Source organism: Felis catus, chromosome A1 (genome assembly GCF_018350175.1).
Source record: "Felis catus isolate Fca126 chromosome A1, F.catus_Fca126_mat1.0, whole genome shotgun sequence".
Classification (NCBI taxonomy): domain Eukaryota; kingdom Metazoa; phylum Chordata; class Mammalia; order Carnivora; family Felidae; genus Felis; species Felis catus.
Window position 1 is genome coordinate 207,551,914 of NC_058368.1, and position 25,949 is coordinate 207,577,862.

Sequence of the window (25,949 nt, forward strand, 5' to 3'; positions counted from 1 at the left end):
CGAGAGTGTGCAATTTGATGATGTCAGTTGAATTTCTTTGTCTTGGAGACCTAGTGAGATAATAGGATTACAACTTCGATTCCACCCCGAGAAGACTATATAAGGACTGAAGAGGTGAGAAGCCATGAAAAGAGAATAGGAAGAGCCATGAATAGAAAACAACAAGACTCAACAGACCCTGAAGAGCCTTACGAGCCCCCAGAGCCCAAAAAAGTGTAAGATAAAAATTATAGCCAAAATAGCAAAAGGAAATCATAAGTAAATTAATATATAACATAGAATTCTATAAACTTTATTCTTTGTCTCTTTGCTTTCCAAGTTAGTTGGTTTGATAAAACACCCCTTAAATAAAGCTTAGATGATTTCTCCATTGTCCTGTTTCAGTAGTTGTCTTAGAGATCAGTAAACGTTTGTCTGGGGTTGGGTTTAAGTTGTAAAGAAAATTCTTTCCTGCTCTTCTTGAATTTAAATACAATTTACTCATCCTGTTGAAATATAGTGGGAACTCCTTTTCTGTTGAAGAATAAGTTCATTTTTTTACCAAAGCTGATTAGTTACTTCTTCCAGAGCATTAATGTTCTGAATGGGTTAAAGCCTGTTTTCATCAAAAATATAAAGTACAAGAATGAAAATGCATTTTGTTCTCAAAACAAAAAGTGAAAGAGAAATAAGCCAAATCAAGGAACTGCCCATTTCCTCCTGCACACCCTTTTTAAACATGCCTGTTCTTATCCCACTTTCTTCCTGCTATTTTCCACTTGGCTGTTCCATATCTAGCCAAACAGGGAGACTAGAATTTCCTTGAATTTCTATGAATCTATTTTGTGAGTTCGAGTTGTTCTTTGCTGGCAAGCTCAAATGCATGCTGTTCGAAAGAGACAAGTTTACAAAGTAATGAAGTTTTTTAGCTGACCAGTTTCCCACTTTGGAAACTCGATGGGTCACTTAGCTTTTCTGTGCTTTAATTTCATCATCACAGAGCAGCCATGTAGCGACCATCTCCTAGTGTCTGATGATATTTTGGCCCTGAGTTTTCCTACAGCTTCTCTTAGGCAATGGGTTTCAGGGGAGGCTGTACGCATGCAGAATTAGTGTGCATACTGTATACTGCTTTTATCGGATTCTGAAAGGAACCCATGAACCCAAAAAACAGGTTTAGAAAAATCCAAGTTGCCTTAGGATCTCAGGATGATGGAAGGAAGTATGCAAATAAATTCGCACTGGAGGAGTTGGAAATCTAATTAGGGAGCCAAACTTAATGCAGCCGATACAATGGGAGAACCATAAAAGGCAAACATATCCAAGAGCTTCATTTTGTGGTGCAGTCTGCGGGAGGCCAGAAAAAGAGGGAGAAGAGTGAGTGTGCAGAAGAGAAGGCTTCCTGGAAGAGGTGAGATTCAACATCCCTCTGTTCTCCTATCTCAGGCTCTTGTCCTGGCATGTTCGTGTTGAGCACATAAAGTAAGTAATCATTTGTTTCTTCTCTAACATGTTAGCCATTCAGGTCATAAAGCTGAAATTGTGTAAGAGTGTAAGTAATTGTAACCCTCTCCGCTACCCATTTTGACCATGTTCCTTTTAGAAACTGATAGAGACAACACTGACAATGCTTTTAAATAATAATCAGTAAGTAGTGTTAGCTAAATTTGTGAGTGCTATTTCCCTCCATCATCTTGTAAATTGACTTTGAGAACTGAAGCTGGTTTCTGTGACCCACCCCACATTGTTGGGCCTCACTGTCTCCCCCTAGCCATCACCTTCAAGGAATACCAAAATGGCAGACTCGTTTTACCATTGCCTGAACAAAAACTGTCCTGTGGGATGCAACTTTACGAAAAGGGAATGCATGCTTAAGTATTTAAAGAATTCTAACGACTTGCATCCTCTGAGCTACTTCTGCCCTTCACTAGCAGAAATAATTGCAGTGCCCATACCAGCAAAATAGAACTTTATCTTCTTTAGATGGTATCTCTATATTGTCCGTCATCTTTATTGCATTTCCTGTTTCACCTTCCTGCTTAGGGCCTTCGGTCCTTAATTCACTTCACAGGAAATATACTCACATATGTGATACTTGAAATATATTTTAAGTAAAAAAATTAAAACTCCTTGGTGGACTAAGAGTTATGGTTGGGAGCTTCAGCCCTTACCTTTTATTTTCTCAGTCAAATTACGTTTCTTAAACATATGTTTTTGACAGACTGCTGAATTTATGTCAATAACAACTAAAATATACCTTAATTATCATTTGGAAATAAGTACAAATTGAAATGGAATTCAAATGAATGAATTGAAATTCAAAGTCTTCTTAATCAGAGACTTGTCCAGTCTGCTACATCGTTAAGGGAAATTTCTAGATTTCTGTTCATGATACAATTTTTGTCCAACTTACTGGTACAGAGAGGAAAATCATGGAATGACCAAGAATAAGTAATTATTATGTACTGCATGGTGAAAATATGTTGTTCAACTTAGTAGTAAACCATGTCAGAACATCAAGATCATTTCTATCTGCAAGGTTTGCCTCGTGAGCTGTTCACCATCTTGCTGTCATGAGTCATCTGTTCGTCCTTTTGGAGATCAGGCTTGCCTACACCATGGAATTTCCCGGAAACTAAAAAATACTGATGACTGTGTCTCAAGCTTAGAGATTTTGATTTGATGGTCTGGGGTGAAGCCAGAAAACTGGGATTTTTTTAAAGCATTCCGGGTGATTTTAATGGGCAACCAGGTTGAAAACCACTGCTTTAGACCCTACACTGTACCTGCACTGAAAAAAAAAAAAAAAACTCTGTTTTTTTAGTAGATAAAAGGCTTTCTGGTTAAGCTAAAGAATGTCTCCGTTTCAAGGCCTTCTGCCAACAAATGTTTTATATCTAAAAGCATGCCTCATTCCTATACCTGTCTTACCTTGATCCTCCTTTTATTCATTGAGCATTTATTGTGTGCCACTGACTGCAATTTCAGATCCCTGCCTACCCACATAGGTTCTGATCACTCCCTCTTTAAAATACCTGCAGGTTTCAAGGCAGTATCAGGTTCTTTTCCACCCCTGGAACTTGCCCCCTGCTCTGTCTTCATGCTTTGTCCTGGCAATGATTCTATCCATATTTCTAAGCATATCTTGAGTGTGAAAAGGCATTTCCCATTTTAGAGAATAAATACTAGGGAACATCTTTTTAAATAAAGGATTTGTGTTCTCATGGTGGTAATCAGTATTAGCATCAAGTGAAAAAAATGTGCCTCTCTACTAGGTAAATGCCGTACTTACAAAAAGGTAGGGTACTTACAAAAAGATCTAGAAATTTGCAACCCAAAATTAAGGAATAAGTTGCTTTTCCTTTTCAAGAAGCAACAAAGATGATCTTCTGCCCTTGAAATTGTTTTAGAGTCAGGCTGCATATTCAAAATAAAGGTGATAAATGTGTGTAGCAGAATGTGTTCAGATAGGTATTACAGGTAATCGATGGGACTCAGCATCAAACACCATGCCTTAAAAATATCTAATTTACCAGCATGAGGAATTAAGCCATCTGATGCTAATAAAAATTGCTAAAAACCTAACAATGAAGCTAGGTTGGCATATGGCTATATTTTTAATGATGCCATCCGATAAGCTGGTAGATAGCTACCATTTAAATATTGGTAAGATAGAGTTAAATACATTTGGGATTGTTGATTAAAATTATCATGTTCCTTTTGTTCCTCTTAAGATTATAGCTATGTTTTCAACAAGTACTATATACTCAAAATAGAAAAGTCAAAAATTCATCAAAGTACAAAACAAGAATTATTTGTAATAAAACTGACCTAAGTCAACCACTGTTAACATTTTAGATTGTGTCCTTTTTTGATAGATAGATGATAGATAGATAGATAGATAGATAGATAGATAGATAGATTCACAAATACAGATTTTATATTAAACAGGTTAATAGTGTACACAAAAGTTAATATCCAGCACTTCTTTAAAAATTCCATGTCATCTTTTGGACTTCAGAACTTCACCAATACCTGTTCTCATATTACTAAAGTATAATAACTTGATAAACCTGGCCAGTTATACAAATATTCTGAGGGCTGAGATAACATGCAAATAAACCTTACATATCAATGTGTGAAGGCTGGACAGACCACACAGTTCAAAATAGGAAGTGCACTCTGCAAAGCTAACTTGCACATTCACTGTCCGAGTTACAGCATCTTCAGGGGCGCCGTGTGTCAGGCATATCAACTCTTTTCAGTAAAATGGTAAGTAATAGATTTTATGACTCTCCCTGGTCTCCTGGCAGACATCTCATCTTCTCTACTTAGGGCAGAAACGGGTAGGGATGATTCTCAGCCAGGTCCTCCAAGCCTTTGGGATTTTTGCTTGACCCATTGTTCCATTTGCAAATAAAACTGCTGAGTGTTATACCAGTTGAGTGTCTGTGGCTTCAGGATTTCCCCTTTCTGACTCTAGCCTTCATCTAGAGGAAAGGCTATGACTTACGGAAAGAAAGGCTGCATTCTTTGTCTTTGCCTCTTTAAGAAAGTTAGGTGCCAGAATCAGTAATGTAGGCAAGTTTCCTATTATAAGCATTTTGGATCCCAGAAGAGAACCCCAATGATAAATGTTGGGCAATATTGCTGACGATGAGTGCCATTTTGACCACACTGTGGGTTTTATAAAGGAGCTCTTTAGTTTAAAAATGCATTTTGTTATTTTAATTAAGAGAAGCAAACAAAACCCAAATAGTCCAAACCTTAGGGACAGGTTGTGTTCCCAAAGTTAATTGAAGCTCATTATTTGGAGCACATTTAAAATAGTGACTGGATTCCCAGCTGTACTATAAAAACTAGCTTAACCCGTGATATAGCTGAACTGCAGTGTTGGTATTGTGCTACACAGTTTCCTATTTTTTCTCTGTAAAAATGGCCTGTGTTCTCATACATGTAGTGTTCTTATGCTCCCAGAGTCTAGAGGAGAGCTAACTTTCTATCCCATATGCCCCTTCCACCACTCCCCAGTTCCCAGAAGATTAGAGACGTAGTTATCCCTTCTCTCATAAGGGAGAGGGTTGCTTCCTTTGCCAGCCTCTGGTGAAAACACGGGGATTGAGACAATGACTCCTGCAGCTACACAGTTGGGGAAGGGAATGCCCTGCAGGCATTGAGATAGAGAGGGCAAAGGGTTCATGTGATGTGTTTATAAGTCTGGAAACTCTCAAGCCAGGATGGGGAACTACAGAGGTGAGAGATAGTAACTTTGCCATGGAAGAGAAGAGACGGGGTCAGAGTTATGGACTCATAGCAGGGACGAATGAGCAGCCATGGAGGAAATGGTGGCACACGGATCCTACCTGGAGCCACACTCTTAGAGGAAAGCAGTCACCTGTCAAGATGGCACTTACAAGTTCTTGTAGTGTTCCCAACTGGGCCTTTAGGTTTCAGATTCTTAGAAGAATACTTGACCTTAATTACTGATAGCCTTTCCCAAAATAAGTGATATTTACCAAGGTATTTAGATTTTTTTCAGGGGAAACAAGATGAATAATACCAAAAAAAAAAAAAATTTTTTTAACTGGATAGTGTGTATTTGGTGCAATATATAAGCAATGTTTTCTTAGGGGTTTACTGTCTCCCTATTACAGAAGTAACACATAGTGTTAAAGAAAATTTCTTAGAAATATAGATCTGCAGAAATGAAACAATATATGTTTTCTGTGGTTTCAACACCTGGGGGTGATCATTGTGAAGTAAATACAGATCCTTTAGAATTTCATCATTTTAAAATATATTTTATAAATATGATTTTCTATAAGTGCTATCATACTTTATAAGCCATTTCCTTACCTGCTTTTTTATTTAAAATATCTTGAATAATATCTGAGTTATGCTATCATTTTTAACGATGAATCATTTTTCCATGATTTAATCATTTCCATATAGTTAGACATTTAGATTGTTTCTTATTTTTCTTTCTTCATGGTAATACAGGCAATATATTCATTTATACACATCACTACTCAAGAAAGGCATAGAGTTGGCCCATGTTCTTTAGTACGTGATTCCACATTTTAGAAGTGGAAGGACATGGCAACAGAATTCTAATTGTCAACAGCTGCCCCTATGTAAATTGACTTGATAACTTAGACAAATTATCTCACCTCATGGTGAAAATGGAAAAAATAGGGTAAACTCATCTTTATGACAAGTAATTTTAGGTACATTTCAATTTGCTTAATTTTCTGGATGAAAAAGGTGGAACAGATATCTAATGCAGAAATTTTTGTATGTTGATGGTGGGTGAGGAAAAAAATCTTTTATGAATACATTTGGAAGTTTAAGAAATGGAGTAATACTCGGTTTTGCAGTTTCTGTGTGTGTGTTTGCTTGTTTTGCTCCTTTCATTCAACTTTCAGTTGACCTGTGAGCTACTGACAAAAGAAATGTGCTATCACCCACACAACCTTTCAACAAAGATTTGTTGAGCCTCTACTCCAGGTTGGGGTTTGGCTGGATCAGAATGCGGGGTGAACAACACAAGTGGGGTCCCAGCTTCCTAGAGCTTCCACTTAGGGCAGTGGATCTCAAACTTTAGCATGCATCTGAATCACCGGACGGTAAGGGACAGGGCCTAACATTTTGCATTTCTAATAAGTTTTCAGATACTGCTGCTGACCCAGGCACTTGGAGAACCACAGTTTGGTAGAAGTGATAGATCCAAGTTAATCAAAGTAAACACATGAAATACCTGGTAGTGACTTCTGAAGGAGGTAAATAGGAGCTGAGATAGAAGATAGAAAGGAGACATCCTCTTTAGGGCTCTGATCCCTGATAAAGTGATATTTAAACCAAAGCGCTGGGTCTCAACTCTGGCTGCACATTAGAATCACTTGAGCAGTTACAAGTCATACCCATTCCCAAGGCGCCAAACAAGACCAGTTAAATCAAAACCTTGAGGCGGGAGGTGGGGCCCAGTGAGGGTTGAGAACCGCTGCACCAAACAGTAAGAATGAGCAGGACACAGGAAACGTGGCAGTCAGAACCACTTCAAGCAGTAGAAATGGCAGGTGCAGAAGATGTGAGACAGGGGACAGCTTGGATTGGCAAAGATGCCAGAATGGCTAAAGGGTGATCAAGAGAAGAGTGGCAAGAGATGGTTTTAAGGAAGAGGCATCAGCCCAGGGATTCGATCTTATGTTGTTCACCCCAGCAGTCATTGGTGACCCCTAAGCAAAGGAGTGAGTGCCATTATCTGGTTTACATTTTGAGAAGAGGGCTACTTCTGAAGTGACATTCGTACTCTGCAGGCAGCCTTGACTATGCTTGGGCTTAAATATTGACTTTTTCTCCCTCATCCTTTAAAATTGGCTCTAATTTGAATGCAGCCAAGTTAGAGAATAAATAGTGTAGGGTTTCTGAAGGAAACAGGTTTAGGGACCTTCAGATAATTTGGATGGCTTTAGTGAAAGCCCAGTTGAGAGCTGGTGTCCCAGGGAAATCAGAGAACATAAAAAGTGAGCTAGAAGGATCCCTTTAAGAGCTAGGGTTCCAACCCTCATCTTTCAAGGACAATGTGATTCTTTTTCTTATTGTGTAAGCTGGAGGGGCCTGAATAATATGCTGATACCCCCCCAAATGGAAATCCATTCACCTCTACATGCTTTTCCCCATCTCCACTACCTGGCTTGTATTCTCTTCTTCTGCAAAAGGAGCCACACCAGCAAAATCTAGCTTGATGTGTTAAAAAAAAAAAAAAATCCTGTGCTATGATAAGCAAGTTTTAAGTCAAGGATGAGAGTCCAAATCCTAAAGGATCTTTCTCACCCACACGTCAAGACCTGTAGGAGGAAATGAGAGTCACTTCTTGGAGCACATTTTAGCATACATTAAATGTGTTGCAGCCTTGTCCTTAAGGCAAGCGGGTGTGGGACTCCAGCTCTTGATTTAGTAACTTCAGTATCACTTCCCCAATTCTCCACGTTGCATCCCATCTGCCCTCTCTGTCCTCTCATGTCATTCATTTTTAAAATATTATGGCACGAAAAAAGTAAAATAAAATATTATGGTATGTTATGAAACAAATCATATAACAAATTCTCACATACCACCCAGATCTCATGCATATTACCATTCTGCCATAATATTGCCATTTTGCCATCTTTTCAAAAAAATGAAAAAGACAAAGTGGAATCTCTCTTTTTGTCCTTCCCAGTTCCATGTCCCTCCCTCCAACAGTAGAGGGACACTGCTCTGAAAGCAGCATCTCACCTGCCGCCATGTTTTTATGTTTTTATTTCATCTGCCTGTATCTATAAAATAATATATAGAACTGTTTTGCTTGGTTTCATTTGCTTATGATTTCTGCGTATGCTTTTTTCTCCCTGGTATGTCTTCAAGATGTATCCATTTGGTCACATGCAGGTCTGGTTCCAATTATTTACTTGTTATGTAGTTATTGCAATTTATTCATGTAGACTCTCAACATTTAATTTGTTGTCATTATTTTCAATTTCAAATGATACTAGAATGAGTATGTTTCTACATAAAGGGAATGGGCACCTTCAAGGTTATTGAATGTTATAGCAAATGGTTCTCCAAAGTCATTGTAACAATTTACATCTTACCCTGGGGTGCCTGGGTGACTCAGTTGGGTAAGCACCTGACTGTTGATCTCAGCCCAAGTCATGATCTCAGGATCTTGAGTTCGAGCCCCACATTGGGCTCCATGCTGGGCGTGGAGCCTACTTTAAGGATTGATGGATTTAATATATCCATATCATGCCCAATATCAGTTTGTCAGGCTTAGTGACAGAGCTCTGAGAATTTGTTATATGTAAAACCCCACTTCATTGTTGATTTAATTTTCCTGATTATTACTAAGATGAAACATGTTTTCTTAAGTTTATTGACTATTCACATGGTTTGTCCTCTTCACATGGTTTGTCCATTTTCTCATAGATCGTCTTTTCATGTTGATTTATCAAAAATCTTTACCCATTTCTAGGCGCTAATCATGGGTCAATTGTGTGCATTGTGAATTTTATGTCCCATGGCTTCTTTTTTCTTTACTTTTTGGTGTCTCTTTTTTATAGAGAAGTTTTACATCTTAATGCTAACAAATTTAAAAATAAGTCATTTATCATTTCTGGTTTTGATGTCCTTTTAAAGAAGTTATTCCCCACTCCCAAATAGTAAAGCTATTTCTTAACCTCTCCCTTTTCGCTTTAATCATCAAGATTTTATTTATACTTGTGATGTGAAGTAGTCATCTAATATATTCCCTTGTGGATAACCAATTTAGTACTATTTATTCTAGTCTATTCTTTTCTCCTACCACTTTCTAATGCCTCCTTGGCCATATGTCCATTTGCCATATATGAGTGACTCCGCTTCTAGGCTCCCGATTCTGTCATACTGGTCAATATGTCTCATAAAGTTCCAAGTTTGTTTCTTATGTCTTACTCATCTGCTGTAGATTCATATATCCTTTTACCCAAATATATACACTCTTGCCTACTATCTAACTATTTCTACAGTTATTGAGGATTTCCACTATTATTCTCCCCAACACAACAGGAACCTAAAAATAGTGTGATTACTCATTGAACACAATCTTCCAATCCTATTCCTACTTCTTAAAACTTCTTCTTGGAAGAGATGTGTGTCATTTTCACTCACACTTAATTGACCAAAATAAGTCACACATATCTCAGATGAAAGGACAGACATGTAGGGATGTATAATCATCATGCATTCAGGGTAATGGTAGAGATGGGGACCCACTTGGAAGAAGAGTACTATATACTACAATGTATATTGCTCTTTGTGTGACTGAAAACATCTTCATTTTTACTTCATTCTTAAGTGATAGATTACCTGTGTATAAATATTCTAAATTGATAGTTACTTTCCCTCAGAACTTTATTGTTTTAAGTGTGTATTTATCTTTGAAAGAGAGAGAGAGTGAGGGAAAGTGGGAGCACGAGAGAGAGTAGGGGAGGGGCAGAGAAAGAGGGAGAAAGAGAGAATCCCAAGCAGGCTCTGTGCTGACAGCAGATGGAGGGCTTCGTCTCACAAACCTGATCATGACCTGAGCTGAAATCACACTTAACCAACTGAGCCACCCAGGCACCCCCCTTTCAGCAGTTTAAAGACTTATTCCATTGGCTTCCGACTTTTGTTATTGTTGGTGTAATTGTGCTGTAAAACCTGTCATTCTCTGTAGGTGAGATTCTGTCATTCCCTTTAAGATGCTTATCTTTAAGTTCTGCAGCTTTACTACACTTCATAGAGATGTGAATTTATTTTTATTTATCCTGCTTGGTACTCAGCATATTGATTTAATGAGGAGCCTACAATATTTTTATATAAAGAACCAAATAGTAAATAGTTTAGGCTTTTCAGCCTTACGGTCTCTCTCACAACTATTCAGCTCTACCACTGTAGCCTGAAAGCATCCACAGACAATACATAAGCAAATGGGTATGACTGTGTTCCAATAAAACTTTATTTATAAAAACAGGTGGCAGGCTAAATTTGGCCCACAGGCTGTAGTTGCCTGAATTAAAGCCTAATAACTTTTTTCAATTCTGCAAAATTCTTGGCTATTATTTCCTCAAAACAATTACTCTATCATTTTGTCCTTCCTAGTTTTTGTTTGTTGGTTGGTTGGGTTTTTTGGGTGTTTTTGTTTTTGTTTTTGTTTTTGTTTTTGTTTTTGTTTTTGTTTAGAATCTCTATTAGATAAATTTCCATGCTATCCTCCAAATTTTTTATCTCTGTGTCTCTGTGTGATGAATTCTAAGTCAGTTTATCAACTTCATCTTTCAATCCACTAAGTTTTTCCTCACCTGTGTCCAGGATGACCAATTTTCTCAGCTTGCCCAGTGCTTTCCCAGTTTTAGCACTAAAGTCTTATGCCCCAGAAATTTCTAAGGCTCAGACAAGCCAGGGTAGTTTTTCACCCTATTTATGCCCGATTCATGTTTTATCCCATATACTGAATTTTTGTTTCCATGATTAAGTTTTCATTTCCAACTTTGAATTAATTGTTTTCACCTAGTATCTACCTAATTTGTTTCAAATATTCTTATATTCTTCTATGGATGTTATTCATATATTTGTTTCCTAATTATTTGTGAATTTGCAAAGTCATTTTCAGGTTGCTCTACTGTTTTAATTGAATAGATTAAATCTTCATATTTTAATTGTTGCTTTTGTTAGGGTTTTATTTCTTATTAATATTTTTCTTCCCATATGTTGGAATTTTGTGTTGTAGACCCATTTTGAAAAGGTTTTCTCAGTTGGTTAGTTTTTTTCATCCGAACTGCCTTCTCTAGTGTTGTGCTTCTCTCCACTACTTCTTCTTGAGGACTCCAGCCCAGAGCCAGGTCTATATCGACTGGCGTGTGATCAGGTTCACAGTAATATTGGGAATATTCATTGCTAAGTCACCTGGCATCTTGGCCCAGTTCCTGTTCTGGGACTGTGTCTACCCCACAGTTTCTCAAATCAGCACTTCTGTGAATTGTGGCATATTTAATAGCATCTCTGCCCTCTTCCCACTGGATGTCAGTCGTACCCTTGCCCCCCTCATTGTGGCAATATACAAAGCATTTCCAGGAATTACAAAATGCCCCCACCATGACTTATTACTCTATTAAAATCACCCCCAGTTGAAAACTGCTGCTCTATCCTAAGGCAATTCTTAGTGGCAGGTCATCTGGTCTCCTTATATAAAGCTTGGATAACTAAAAAAAAAAAAAAAAAAAAAAAGTATATCTGTCCTTGCCCTTGGTTTCAAAGAGTGACCCTAGCTCTGGCTTTCAGGTTACCCTATAGGGCTGAAGTAACAAATGTCTTCATAACCTGAACTGACAGCCCAATTTACCTGCCCACTAGTCTCACTCACAGCCTTATGTTTCTGATATAGAAATGTTTATCTTTAAATTTTCTCATTTTATATTCTACCTATCACTGACATGAGGTTAGGTCAGTGAGAGAGCCACAAAACTTTAATTTATTGACCAGAACTTAATTCTTCTTCTCTTTCTCTTTTCCCTCACTTCCGTTTAGCTTCATATCTTTCTTCCTCTCTCCCTTCATCCTTGATCAGTGACATTGGGTAAATCAACAAAGTGGAAGAAATATGTCATCACCAGGGTTGATGAGCTAGTGGGAGAATTAGTTCAGTGTCTTTAGGGCTCCACTTCTCCCTTTTACTCTTATCCCAACCTATTAAGACAGCAGCTCTCAAAGTATGCTCCCTAAACCAGCAACATCAACATCGCCTGGGAACATAATAGGAATTCTTGGGCTCTACCCAAGACTGACTAAGTAAGTTCTAGGAGTGGGACCCAGCCACTTGTGTGTTCCAAGCCCTCCAGGTGATTCTGATGCATAAAAAAGTTTGAGATCTCCTGCACTAAGACTTAGCTAAAGAGGTTTGAACCAGTGATTCTCAGCCTGACTGCACATTGCAATTGCCTGTTAAACTTCATACAATTGCATGAGCCATTCCCCAAAAGATTCTGATTCAGCTCAGGCAGGGCTCAGGTTCTTTTATCTTTTAAATTCCCCCAAATGATGGGGCACCTGAGTGCTTCAGTTGTTTGAGCATCTGACTCCTGATTTTGGCTCAGGTCCTGATCTCACAGTGGTGGGATTGAGCCCCGAGTGGGGCTCTGTGCTGACAGTGAGAAGCCTGCTTGGGATTCTCTCTCCCTCTCTCTCTGCCCCTCCCCCTGCTCACACGCATGCTCTCTTTCTCAAAATACATAAATTAAGATTTAAAATAAATAAATAAATAAATAAATAAATTCCCACAAATGATTCAAATATCTAGTTCGATTTTGCACTACTCATGTCCCACTCACCCATTTTAATGATCACTGATGCTAAGTCTTACCCAGTATTTCAGGAATTCTACATGGAAGTGGATAAACTTCTAGTGAAAAAGTTGAAAATCAATCTCATCTGGAAGTGGACTTTCCTGGGTTTGAATCTCAGTGTTGCCCATTTTCAGCTATGTGACTTTGAACAATTTACCCTCTGTATGCCTCAGTTTCTCCCTCTGTAAAAAACGGGATGAATAACTATACCTATTACTAGGGTTGTTGTAAGGATTACATAGGCTGATGTAGGAATATCTACAGAATAATGCCTGTCACACAACAAAAGCCACGCAAAATTTCTCTGAATTATTTATTTTGTAAGTAAAACATGCAAAGCACCTTCAAAATAAACTTGTCAAAATAAGTGTTTTAAGAAGGAAAATTTTTTTAAAAAGCAGTTATAGAATGTTTCTTTTTTTTTTTTTCATATTGGAAACTTTGCTTTAGAAGGCCCACTTTCTCCCAAAAATGTTATATCCTCTTGAAAAATATTGATTCAATAAAAATTAACTTCTTTCATTAAAATGTTTTAGAATTTTACTATATGGTTTTTAACATCAGCTAGTGGAATTATAAAACCAGAGCTCAGAATCATTTTTCTATAGTCAAATTTGAGCTTCATAAACTGATAAGCCAACAATAAATTCAACCCTTATGTAAATCCTGGCAGAGATCAAAAGAAGTGGAATTGAAATAAACATCTGCTGAATTTGATCTATGACAGATATTTAGCTGAAAGAATTTGTGTGAAATATGGTGAAAACATTTTAATACGTGGGAGGTTTAACTTGAGTAAATACATTTTGAGGTGTGAATGTATAAACATCATCCAAAGAACCACCAGCAATTTTATCACTACAACTTTGAAAGACAAGTAGTTAAGTTGAGTTTATCACCAGAGGACATTCACCAGAAAGAAACTAATTTTATCACTTGTACCCACAACTGCATGAGGCAGCATTTCAGGGCTGGGTGGAGTTTTTTTTAATAGCAGAACACAGCCACTCCAACACAATAGGGCTTAGATACATACTGTTTAAATTAGTTACCTAGGGTGTGGATGAGCAGGGGAATTTCCAAACTATCTGTTGTTAATTATCAGGCAAACAAAGAGAAGATTGTAACTTCAGATTTCTAAGCAAAGTCCACCTGTGGCTACTGAGTATGCAGAGCTTAGATGGTTTCAATTCTCAGTAGATGTAAAAATTAACCAACTTAAGCAAACATTGATTGAATTTGATAAGCGGGGCAGGGAGGGAGGAAATTCTAGAAAGTAGCCAGAATAACCACGTCTTCATGATTAATTAGACAAGAAAACTCAGATATAACTTCTATATGTCTTGACTCTTCTACATCCCTATTTTCTCACTGTTCTTCCCTTCCATGTGGTAAATCCTCCTATTTAATTTGTAAGCCACACACATGGAAAAGAAAGAAGAAAGAAAGAAAAAGAAAGAAAGAAAGAAAGAGAGAGAGAGAGAGAGAGAGGGAGGGAGGGAGGGAGGAAGGAAGGAAGGAAGGAAGGAAGGAAGGAAGGAAGGAAGGAAGGAAGGAAGGAAAAAAAAATCTGCCAGAACATTCCTAAGAAATGATGCTACAACTACTCTTTCTTTGATCAGTGAAAACACTGGTTTCTCTCTTCTTTAAGGGTTCATTACAGACAGGCAGTCAATCCAGAAGTGAGAGAATATTGCTTTCTTGGGCAAGTAATTTGCAAGAATTAGAAACATAGCACATCTTTGCATTTGTAATATCTACATTACTGGTTCCATTGTTAAGGTCTGTATTGAACTGAACAGCTATGGATACTGCATTTATAAATACTTTTAGAGAAGGATTCTATTTAACAGTATACTACTTTAATTATTCTAATAAATTTGTATGTTTAAGTGTTCTGCCCTCATGAAAAATGATAAAGGGCTCTTAGAATCAGTAGGCTGAGGCTGGAAGCCTTGCCCCGACTGAAAATTCTGTTTTCACATGCACTCTGGGTAGCTTTGTTTCTCCTTGCTGCCTTCCCACACTGAGGCTTGGTCAGTCTCCATTATGAGATCCACTTGATTTTTTACATGAGTTACCCACTTTTTATGTTACCTGCTTGGTTCCTGGAAACACTGTCATTGGCAACTCCAGATTAGATGGTTTCCCTTTCTGGCTTTAATATTCTATGAGTGGAATAAATTACATAGATTTAGATATAGAAAAAGTCATGGTAAGGTTCGGTAAACCTTGCCTTCTGGGTAGGCAGCTGAGTTTGGACATGTTTGGATTGGAAACAGTGTCTAGGTTTAAGAAAAAGATCCGATTTAAATGCGTAACAGCCTACCACGGGTTTCTGAACCAGTCTTGAGTTGTATGTGGGTATAGGGGTGGGGGAGGTTGTTAAAAATTTGGTATCAAATAGGGTATTGAATTCTGCAACTTACTCTGAAATGCATCAAAAACCAAAGGTGAATGGATGTGATAAAGCGAAGAATAGCAAAATAAAAACCATTAAAGCATCTAGGTTAGGTATATTGATGTTCACTTTCAACTTTTGGATATGCTTATAATTTTTCATAATAAAAAGTAAGGGGGAAAGTTTAAGTGTCAGACAGACTGGACAAACAGAGCTGGAAATTTTAACACAATACTCCACTCTACATACTTTTTGGCCAGTGCACTTTTGCATCCTCCATGTATCACTCTATATCAACACAAAACCCTTTTCCCTCTAGATGTAACTATCTTCATCATTTTCCTCTCTTGTAAATATGAGATGCATGATGATGAGAATTTAAAAAAATATATAGGAGAACGCAGAGAAAGTAAAAATCCTACCATGTGATGAGAACCACTGTTACCATTTTAGGAAATATTTTTCTAGACATATAACTAGACAGAGTATGAGACATCTCATATCTGTACTTGAGAGAAAGCTCTCACTTTTCACTCCCTCCCCCCTCTTCATCACCCTTGATTTGCCAGTGTTTTGCCTTCAGCATTTTTCTTGTCTGTGCCTTGAAATTCTCATCAAGCACCTTTGATATTCAAGTGTATCTTCTCTCCAATTATTTTGCATTCCATCATGTTGTCTTGCATACCTGAAGCCTCATATTTGCTACTGGATTCATAATTTCTTAAGAGTCTAATCTGATTAAGGCAAAACCATCCATCTCACTTAATAAGTAACTACACAGTTTAAAACCAAATTCTCACTCTTGATAGAAATGAGAATACCCAGGCCAATCTATATCTGTTTAGTTATGGAAAACACAGAGATTGTAACTGTAACACACAGAATTCTTAGTTTAGAAAACATAAGCCAACTTCAGCTCATGCAGTTTTCACTTGGATTTTGTCACTGCTATCTCCCATGGGTTCACAATGAGTTATTGGCAGTCTCTGAAGAGTAGGGAAGGTTCCAGGCTCTCCAGGCGGGCTTTGGCAATGTTCATGAACATTTTTATTTCATGGAAATAAAACTAGATTTTGGTTCTTTAAAAAGTAAAAAGAAGTATCCGTACTAATATCTGAGAGGTATCTTTAAAACATCTACTTCATGGAGTTTCCATGAGTTCACTTTCTTGCACTGCAAATTTTATAAGCAGTTTCCTAATTTTATAGAAATACCTTACTTGGTCCCATTATGAACTCTTTTCATGGAATCTCAAAGAATATATTAGTAGACTAGATTATTTGGGTTATAAAAAGTCTTTAGGAATAGAAAAATGGATTGTTTCTATCTTTTATTATAGCACGGTCCTGAGCTACATCAAGGTTCAAATCACTTTTCATACTTTGCATTTGAGGAATAAGGAATATAATAACAATAGTTGACATTTAACTAGATGCTTCCTATATTCCAGACATTGTTGTTTTTAAAAATATCAATTTACTAAATTCTTAAAATTGTGAGAGATATATTGCTTTTACTCCATCTTACGAATCTGGAAACCAAAAGAGAGAGAGGTTAAGGAATTAGCAACCAGCAAGTTAAGTGGTAAAACTAAGATAGCTCTAGAGCCTATACCTAAACTATTCCATTTACCTGACTCTCTAGAGTCCAAAAAGAAAAAAGGCACTACACTGGTCTAGAGGTAGGGTGCAGTAGGAACCTACTGTTTCATAAATTTAGTGTGAGTCTACCTGTAACTCTCTATGTGACTCTTACTAGGTCAGTACCAGATTATTATTTAAGTGTGCTAAATTGATTCTATGTGCTTTTACCTTAAGAGATATCTTTGACCTTTTTTTTAAAAAAAAATTTTTTTTCAACGTTTATTTATTTTTGGGACAGAGAGAGACAGAGCATGAACGGGGGAGGGGCAGAGAGAGAGGGAGACACAGAATCGGAAACAGGCTCCAGGCTCCGAGCCATCAGCCCAGAGCCTGACGCGGGGCTCGAACTCACAGACCGCGAGATCGTGACCTGGCTGAAATCGGTCGCTTAACCGACTGCGCCACCCAGGCGCCCCTATATCTTTGACCTTTAAAAAACATCAGGGTGAATTGATGCTGCCTGATTTCTGCTTCCTTACCAATTTTTTTGTGCACAACGAACTTTTTTTCTTTTTGCATGTGTCATTCCAAATATATTAAAGGAAATTTGAAGGGGTGCCTGGGTGGCTCAATCAGTTAAGCATCTGATTTTGGTTCAGGTCATTGTCTTGTGGTTTGTGGGTTTGAGCCCTGCATCAAGCTCTGTGCTGACAGCTCAGACCCTGGAACCTGCTTCAGATTCTGTGTCTCCCTCTCTCTCTGCCTCTCCCTTGCACACACACACACTCTCTCTCTCTCTCTCAAAATAAACCATTAAAAAATTGTTCTTAGAATACATAAATAAATATATAAAGGAAATTTGAAAAGAGAAACAATCCACAGTCACAGTGATTTCTCTTCTATGACCATTAAGTCTTTATCTATAAGTATTTGTCCTTAACTATCATAGCATTTTTTCACTCACGATTTATTCATGAGCATTCTTCCACATTACCAAATGCTGTTCATTATCCTTTTAATGATTGTAACACATTCCATGCAGTTAAGGTATCATAATCTACTTAAATATTTTGGTTGCTGCCAGGATTTTTCCAATTAGAGAAATTGCAACAAATATTTTCATACATCTAACTGATAGTTGTTCTCTTACTTTGAATGATTTCCTTAAAGCCCTAAAGGTGATCGAGGAAATTAAGTTTTTTCTTTTCTTTTTTTTTTTTCCTTTGCTTTAGAGAGAGAACATGAATAGGGAAAAGGAGAGAGCGTGAGCAGGGAAGAGGGACAGAGAAAGAGGGAGAGAAAATCTTAATCAGGCTCTGCGTTCAGCACAGGGCCCCACACAGGGCTCAATTCCACGACCCTGGGATCATGACCTGAGCCAAAATCAAGAGTTGGGCACTTAACTAACTGAGCCATCCAAGCACTCCAAGTTTTTTTCCTTTTCTTACTTTATGGATATATATGCTGACAGAATGGGATTTTTAATTTTTTCAGATTGATTATTTAATAAATAAAGCAATTTTAAGGAACCATTTTAAATAAATTTCCGTTATTGTTGAACACTTTCAGTTACATTAGGTTACTACTTGAATTTCCTCTCACATAGGATTTGTGGGGGCAGGGGGTCTTATCAATTGATATCAATTGATGTGCTATTCATACATGTAAATTCTTAGTTTAGAATATATTAAATTTGGATCCCATTTATATAAATATTTTACACATTTTGTTTTCCATTGTATTTTATTGCTGTTTGTAGTTGCATGGCAGGCTTCCCACCTTTATATAAGTTGGTTTTCTCTGTTATAATTTCTTTAAAAACCAACACCGTTTTGGATAAATACTAGTCTATCCTCTGCTGATTTTTCTTCTTAACTCTATGGTCCATTGGAAACTTACTCTGACTCATGGAAGGAAGTAAAGGTGAAGTTAAAATAATATCTATTTCATATTTTCTTTCCCTATTTTTTTTATTTTTAGATTATCATGCATTATGGGTCTCTTTTGAGCCATCTATATTTCATTTTTCTATTATCATACATTCACAATTATTATTTAACAATATATTCTAATATCAAATAGGGTTAATCTCCCCATTCCTTCCATCCTGGGTCCTCTTTTTCACAATATTTATTGATGTCCTTACCCAAATAATTTTCCTAAGTAAAGTTTACAAATTTATTAAGTTCTTTAAAAAGTCCAGTTATGATTCGAATTGCCATTCTTTCAGTATCAAAAAATAAAAACAGAAAGGACTAGTGTATAGTGTCCAGCTTTCATTTTTAGCATTTCTCAGTATAGAGTTCAGTCTATACAGTTCAGCCTACTGTCCCACTGTAGAGATTTCCCTGCCTCCTCAAGTAACCTACATGTTCCCAGGATGGCTCTTCAGGTCAGGACATAGTCTGGCCAAGGTGAAGAGAGCAGCTCATACAGAGAAAGAAGTCATCTCCCAGTAAAACTGTCTAAACTGGTGAACCAATTGGTCACTGAGGATGAAAGCATTCCTTACTTTATTTTTGTTATTGCTGTGTTACTGTCATGTAATGTAATTTTTCCCTTAAAGTGGTTATAGAGGTAAAATGAACATGCCCAGAAACATGCGTTTTTCAGACTTCCATGCTTTGATTAAGCAATTCCTTTAGGAACAAATTCTAATTCTCTCAAGAATTACTCTTGAAAACGATGAGCAAATTTTTGTGAGTTTTTCCATGTGTTAGGACAAAATTTTAAACAGTGGATCACTCAAAGTTTGAGCAAGATATATTCATCTACTAGGCATGTAAAATATTTTCCTAATATAAATTTCTTCAAAGATGGCTATAAATCGTCATTTGAAACTCCTCCATCGAAAGGATGACTAATCCTTTTGACCATTAAGTTGTGAAATGGAACACTTCCAAATCACATGATTCTATCTTAAAGCTGTTACTACTTAGTTTCTTTATTAAGGTGGCTTCAGGATAAAATATTTTTATGTATCAAGAGTGGTCATTACGCATTTACTCTAGGTCTCTTGTCTTATGTCCACCATTTTTGTTTATTTTTGTTTGCAAGTACCCTAAAATCAGAACTCCATGTCATTTTATAAGGTTTGTCTAGCAACTTTCCAACCCCCACAGCATGAAATTCACCCAAGAGGTTTGCACAGAGATTACCTCAGTGGTGACCAGACAATATCTCACCTGCCCTTTCACTCCAGATAGAGTGATTGGTGGACCATGTCATTTACGAGGTGAGATCCAAGGACCCAAATCATCTGCTTGCTTTTAATTTCAACATTTAACACCAAAAGAAAACCCAAGAACATGAAAAGTCATAGCTATCGCCTCACATTCCACAAAAGGAAGCTTCAGACACTTTGGTGGTGATTATTTGTTCTGTTTTGTTTTAGAAAATCTATTCTGAGTAACATCCCAAAAATGCCTCCTAATTGCCAAACTCCATGGAATGTTTTTACTCTTCTCAATAACACTTGCAAGTCTTCCCTTGATTCTTGCCTGGCTCTCCTCCCTATGCCTGTAACAATTCCTTCTCAGTTCCCTTGGAACTCCGGCCTTTTGGTTGGAAATAAGTAAGGTACCATCTCTGCCTTCCTCTCACTCTGCCTGTCCCCCCCTCTCAAGGCTTCAGCTGCTGTACCTCAGCTGGTGACTCACATGTCTGGCAGCTCAAATGCCACCTGACCCAAACTGAAGTCATCATCCTTCTCCAGAGCTGTCTTCATATTCTCTAACCCAATAAGTGCCACCACCATCTCCCCAGTCACCCAATCCTTATACTTCTATGTCATTTTATATTTCTCCACTGCCGCCCACTCCCTGCCATCCAACTTAAAAGCACATATACATTTCCTTCTCTTTAACCATATTTAACAGGCTACAGTTAGAATTCAGGCCTTTATCCTCTATGACTGGACTATTACACTCTTACAATTCACATTCCTTAAATTCATCATTTCCCTGCTACTAGAATGATTTTTCTACAGCAGATATCTAATTATGCAACTTTCTTGCTTCAAACCCTTCAGATGGCTCCTAGTGGCCTAGCATAGGGGTTAGCAAACCATGGTCTGCAGGCCAAATCCAGCCCATTGGCAGTTTATACAAATAAAATGTCATTGTAACACAGCCACGCTTATTCACTCATATGCGTTGTCTAATGGTTGATGTCATGCTACAACAGCAAGTTGCATAGTTTCGACAAAGACTATGTGATCCCAAAAATCAAAAATATCTATGATGTGGCCCTCCACAGAAAACATTTGCTGATGCTTGGCCTAAAGGATATACAGTCTGAGCAATGTGGTGTGACGTGTAAGCCCTCCATTCTTTGAGTGCAGCCTCTACGTCCAGGCTTAGCCCTTGCCACACTCACACCCTTAAACCTCATATTCAAGCGGTTCTTGTCCGCTAGCAGTTTTCCAGCACGATCTAACAGAAATTTCAGTGATGATGGATCTGTTGTCTGACTGTGCTGTCTAGTGCAGTAGCCACTAGCCCCATGTGGCTACTGAGTGATGAAAATGTGGCTAGTCCAACTGCAAAACTGAATTTTGAATTGTATTTAATTTTAATTAACATAAATTTAAACTTAAATAGCCACAAGTGAGCTACATCATTAGACAGTACAGTGCTAGACTATGTCACCACTGGTGTCTTTGTTTATTCTAGGGGAGTATTTTATTTGTTTTAAGTTTATTTATTTATTTTGAGATAGAAGAGTGTGTGTGTGAGGAAGGGCCAGCGAGAGAGAGAGAGAGAAAATCCCAAGGAGGCTCTATCTACACTGTCATCACAGAGCCCAATGCAGGGCTTGATCTCAAGAATCAGATCATGATCTGAGACGAAATCAAGAGTCAAAGGCTTAACTGACTGAGCCACTCAGACGCTCCACTAAGGGAGTATTTTAAATATTTTAGAATACTGTGTGCATCTGGGAAACACTCTCATTTCAGCAGTTAACTTAAGGGTCACCCTTTCTAAGGAGGCTTTGCAAATTCCCATGCCCATGTCTCCCCCCTTCCCCCTGCAAAGAACTGGGTATCCTTCTTTCTGTGCTGTCACTGTGCCATCATATTACCAGGAAACTTCTGTTTTACCCCAACCAGGATACAGTTCCTGAAGGCAGATCTCTGTTCAATTTGTTTCTGCTTTAAAATTCCCAATCCAGTGCCTGGTTTATGCCAGAAGCTTAATTAATATTGGTCAAATAGATTGATCAATGTCACATTCAGAGTTTTTTCAACATGTAAATCACTTTCCTTCATCTATAGTTCTTTGACAAATGAAGAACGACCACTCACACAAGTGCTAAGAAAGCCCAGTAGCCTGTCTCCCTCACCCTCCCTCCACTAGGTGTTGACATCTCCCTGGAAAAAATAACTGACTACAATCCCCTTGGCAACATGATTCTGTTCACACATTTTTAAAATTCACTTTAATAATAGCATTTTTGATACTTAGAGTCAAAAATGCCACATTCTTCTAAAAGCTGTAATGAGGCATCCATGACCGTTCTGCCAAACCTACACGTTTGACCTCTATGAAATTTGTTAATTCTGCTTTTCTGGAGAACACACTGCCTATTTGTGGCTTATGTAAAACCCTCAGCTACTGCAGCTAACTTTTTTTTTATTTAGCTGGAGCAACGTTTAATATTATGTATGCTAAAAACAATACAAAACTCTACAGTCTGAGTTTTCTACAGATATGAACCCAGTTGGTTAAATAGTGCATGTGGCACAAATAACAATCAAAAGTCTTTAAAAGGAGGAGCCGAAAAATATTGATGTCAGCTCTGAGAAAGCCTGAGCAATCTAGCCCAGTCAGGTGGGATTTCAAGGTCAGCAAGAATCTAAAACTACACATGTTTATAGGGTTCAGAGTATCAAAGCAAAGCTTCCATACACTTCCTTTTTGAAGTTCCAACTTAAATAATGATAATTTTTAGTAGCTTTTCTTTTGCCTGTGTAGAATTAAGAGCTCTAAGATAAATTACTGCAAAATGCTTTACACTTTCTCAAAACTGACATATTTTAAATAGTTGAGGTTTAAAATCAGATGATTTTGATCCTCTTCAAGTAGGTTTTGTATTGCTCTAGCATCTTATTTATACTCTAATACCTTACCCCTGTAGGATCAGAGAACATGGGGAAAGAAGGATAAGATAATGAACGATGAGGGCTCTATTATGTATCTGATTATCTCTCTTTCATCTTCCTACCAAGCATGTAGTGTTGGCCATACACAGTCCTGGGATCACCTGTCTGACAGATTTGCACGATGGCTCTGAACAGTCTGCAGAGCTAGTAATCTGTGTGTGAGTCCAAGTCCTACCTTTTGCTTCCTGCTTTGTCCTAGGCAGGCTGCTTAACCCTCAGTGGCCTGATTTCTCCCTTTATAAAATGGCGGGCAATGATAGCCTCTACCTTGTAGATGCTGATGCATGTCAAATGAGCCAGTATTGCAGGAAAGCATTTCCACAGGAGACGTGTTCATGGAATGTTCACTGTTATTTGTGTTCTTTACAATGTTTCAAACCTCAGTGAAAATGCTTTTAAACCTTAGTTTAAAATCGAAAGGATTTGAATTCCTTCAAAATGGCTTTGAGGGGCTCAAAAATCTTATTTAAAAATAAGCAATAGCCTACTCTCTAACTATGCTTAGAAACATCTGGATTTCTCTGGGGATACGGGAAATGGAAAGAACCAAATATCATCCATGAATGTGAATCAGACCGAGGCTGGGAAAATGATTGCTTCTATGCAATGCTTCCACCTGACTCCTGACCCACCAGAGGGTGGTCAGAGTAGGGACCCCCTTAAATAGGAATAGCTTTCCTCTTGCTACATCTCAGCAACCCAAGAAGATTGCTTTGACTCCTTCTATTCTGTTGGACCAAGTTTCCAAAACCTTAGGAAAAAAAAAAAACTACAGGAAGAAAAATACAGGAAAGCTCTCTGAAAAAATACAGGAAAGCACACCCAGAGCTTACAAAAGGAAATATTGCCAGAACATCAAACTTTCAAGTGTTTATAAGTACCAACTTTTCTAAAAGCACAGTATGGTGCTGGCATATACTAGATGCTCAGCAAATGTTTGGGGAATGAAGTTTGCCAAAACTAACCGTGCATATATTTACTTCCCCATCTGCTATACTGAAAAATAGGGAAATATTACTGTTGACATATAAATAAAAAGGTCTGTACACATACTTCTGGGGTAAGAAATATCCAATATAAATGATATTTCATACAAGTTATATTTCTAGTCCTCTATTTGGAGAGATTTTTTTTTAATTTCTTTTAATGTTTATTTATTTTTGAGAGAGAGAGACAGCATGCGCAGGAGAGGGGCAGAGAGAGAGGGAGACACAGAATCTGAAGTAGGATCCAGGCTCTGAACTGTCAGCACAGAGTCCCATGCCAGGCTTGAACTCACCACGAGATCATGACCTGGCCTGAAGTCAGATGTTTAATCAGCTGAGCCACCCAGGCACCCCTGGAGAGTTTTGTTTTTTTGTTTGTTTGTTTGTTTGTTTGTTTGTTTGTTTGTTTGTTTGTTTTAATCATAGTCCTTACCACTTGGGCTGCTAATCTGGAGACAAGAATCCAGTTTATTGAATTGTACCAAAACTATGATTTTTCTCCTTTTTATATCTAACAATCTTGGAAGAACTTTAAGGCAAATGGAATGCTGGTGTCTGTAAATACAAACTAAAGATTTTATCATGTGTCAAAAGATTTATCATTTTATCATGTGGAGATAAATTCTTCATACACATACCATATAATGATGGAAAATAACATCAGTTGTGCAGAGCCAAATAAAGATATATGAACTGGAAAATCTTTTAAACATTTCAAAAACTAGCATCTGGGACTATAATCCATTAGGTAAGAAAGTAACCCATTTTTGAAAGTCATTCTTTTGGGGAGTATTTAAATTTTAAGACTTACTTTGTGTGTGTGACATTGTCCTATATTAACACAATTCTATGAGGTAGGTCCTATCACCATCATTATTCCTACTTACAGATGAGAAAATTGAGGCACAGAGAAGTCACTTGCCCAAACTTTCACAGTTAACATTCAAACCCAGGCTATCTGGCTCCCAGAGCCAAGCTCTAAACTTCTCTGTTATTTGTCGTGAATGGGATGCTGCATTTTCCATTCTGTTCCTGGCCATGCCTTTGTCACAGGACTGGTAACATGAACATCTCTCCTTTCAGTTAATATAGACATAGGAGCATCTTTTTCATAGGTTAATGTTATTTCCTTTGTCTAGATACACGACATGTTGTCTTGCCTGTACCCTACCTGTGGACTTTGAACTTTTACTTTTCCACTATGAACGTCACTTTCTACTCTCATAACTGTTACTTGTGTGACATAAGAGAGGAGCCATGTGAAAGAGTGTGTGGACTGTATAACTTGGATCTCTCGTGGAAGGAAAGGACATTTCCATTTCCCCCACAAATGAGTTGTGTGATAGGAACTCAGAGAGCTTAAGATATCGTTATGGAAAAATCAGCTGATCTTGCCAAACCTACTGTTATGAATTGACAGGCAATAGCCCCAAGCTAAATTATAATCACATAATTCTCTTTATTAGATAATATATATCCACCACATTTGCTGGCTATCACACAAGGGAAAAAATAGCTCTTTTACTCGGGCTTAAAAAATATGCAATTTCACAGTTTAGTAGACAGAGTGATGAGCTTGAGCTCTGAGGTCACAGCCTCTCTTCATCACAGGAGTGGCTTTCCATCTGCCTCTAAACTTCACCCCTATTTTGGAGTTTTCTCATTTTTATTCCCTGGATCACTCATCCACCACAAACAGAGGCACATTGCTTTACTTTTTCTGTCTCTATTAGACATGGACAAAACAGAACAGAAGGAGAAAAAAAAAAAAACCTCATTCTTTCTGTGGCACAGTAGAGTTGTGAAATTTTTTAAAAATGTTTTATTAATTTATTCTGAGAGAGAGGGAGAGAGAGAATCCCAAGCACACCCCATGCCATCAGTGCAGAGCCTGATGATGCAGGGCTCAAACCCACAAACCATGAGATCATGACCTGA

General features: G+C 37.7%; 1 protein-coding gene across 3 annotated transcripts in view; it reads left to right on the forward strand.

The window, feature by feature from the left end:
* The first annotated feature begins 741 nt into the window (after nt 1–741).
* The window catches only part of FYB1 (FYN binding protein 1), a 163,198-nt gene continuing 137,990 nt past the window's right edge, over nt 742–25,949 (forward strand). For 2 of the 3 annotated variants that reach the window (XM_011286424.3, XM_045037901.1), the window contains exon 1: nt 4,127–4,251. In XM_011286424.3, the coding sequence (XP_011284726.2) occupies nt 4,249–4,251 (3 nt within the window). In that variant the 5' untranslated portion in view covers nt 4,127–4,248. Of the gene's footprint in view, nt 1,462–4,126; nt 4,252–25,949 lie in introns of those variants that run through there. The other variant, XM_045037898.1, reaches the window with a different exon arrangement.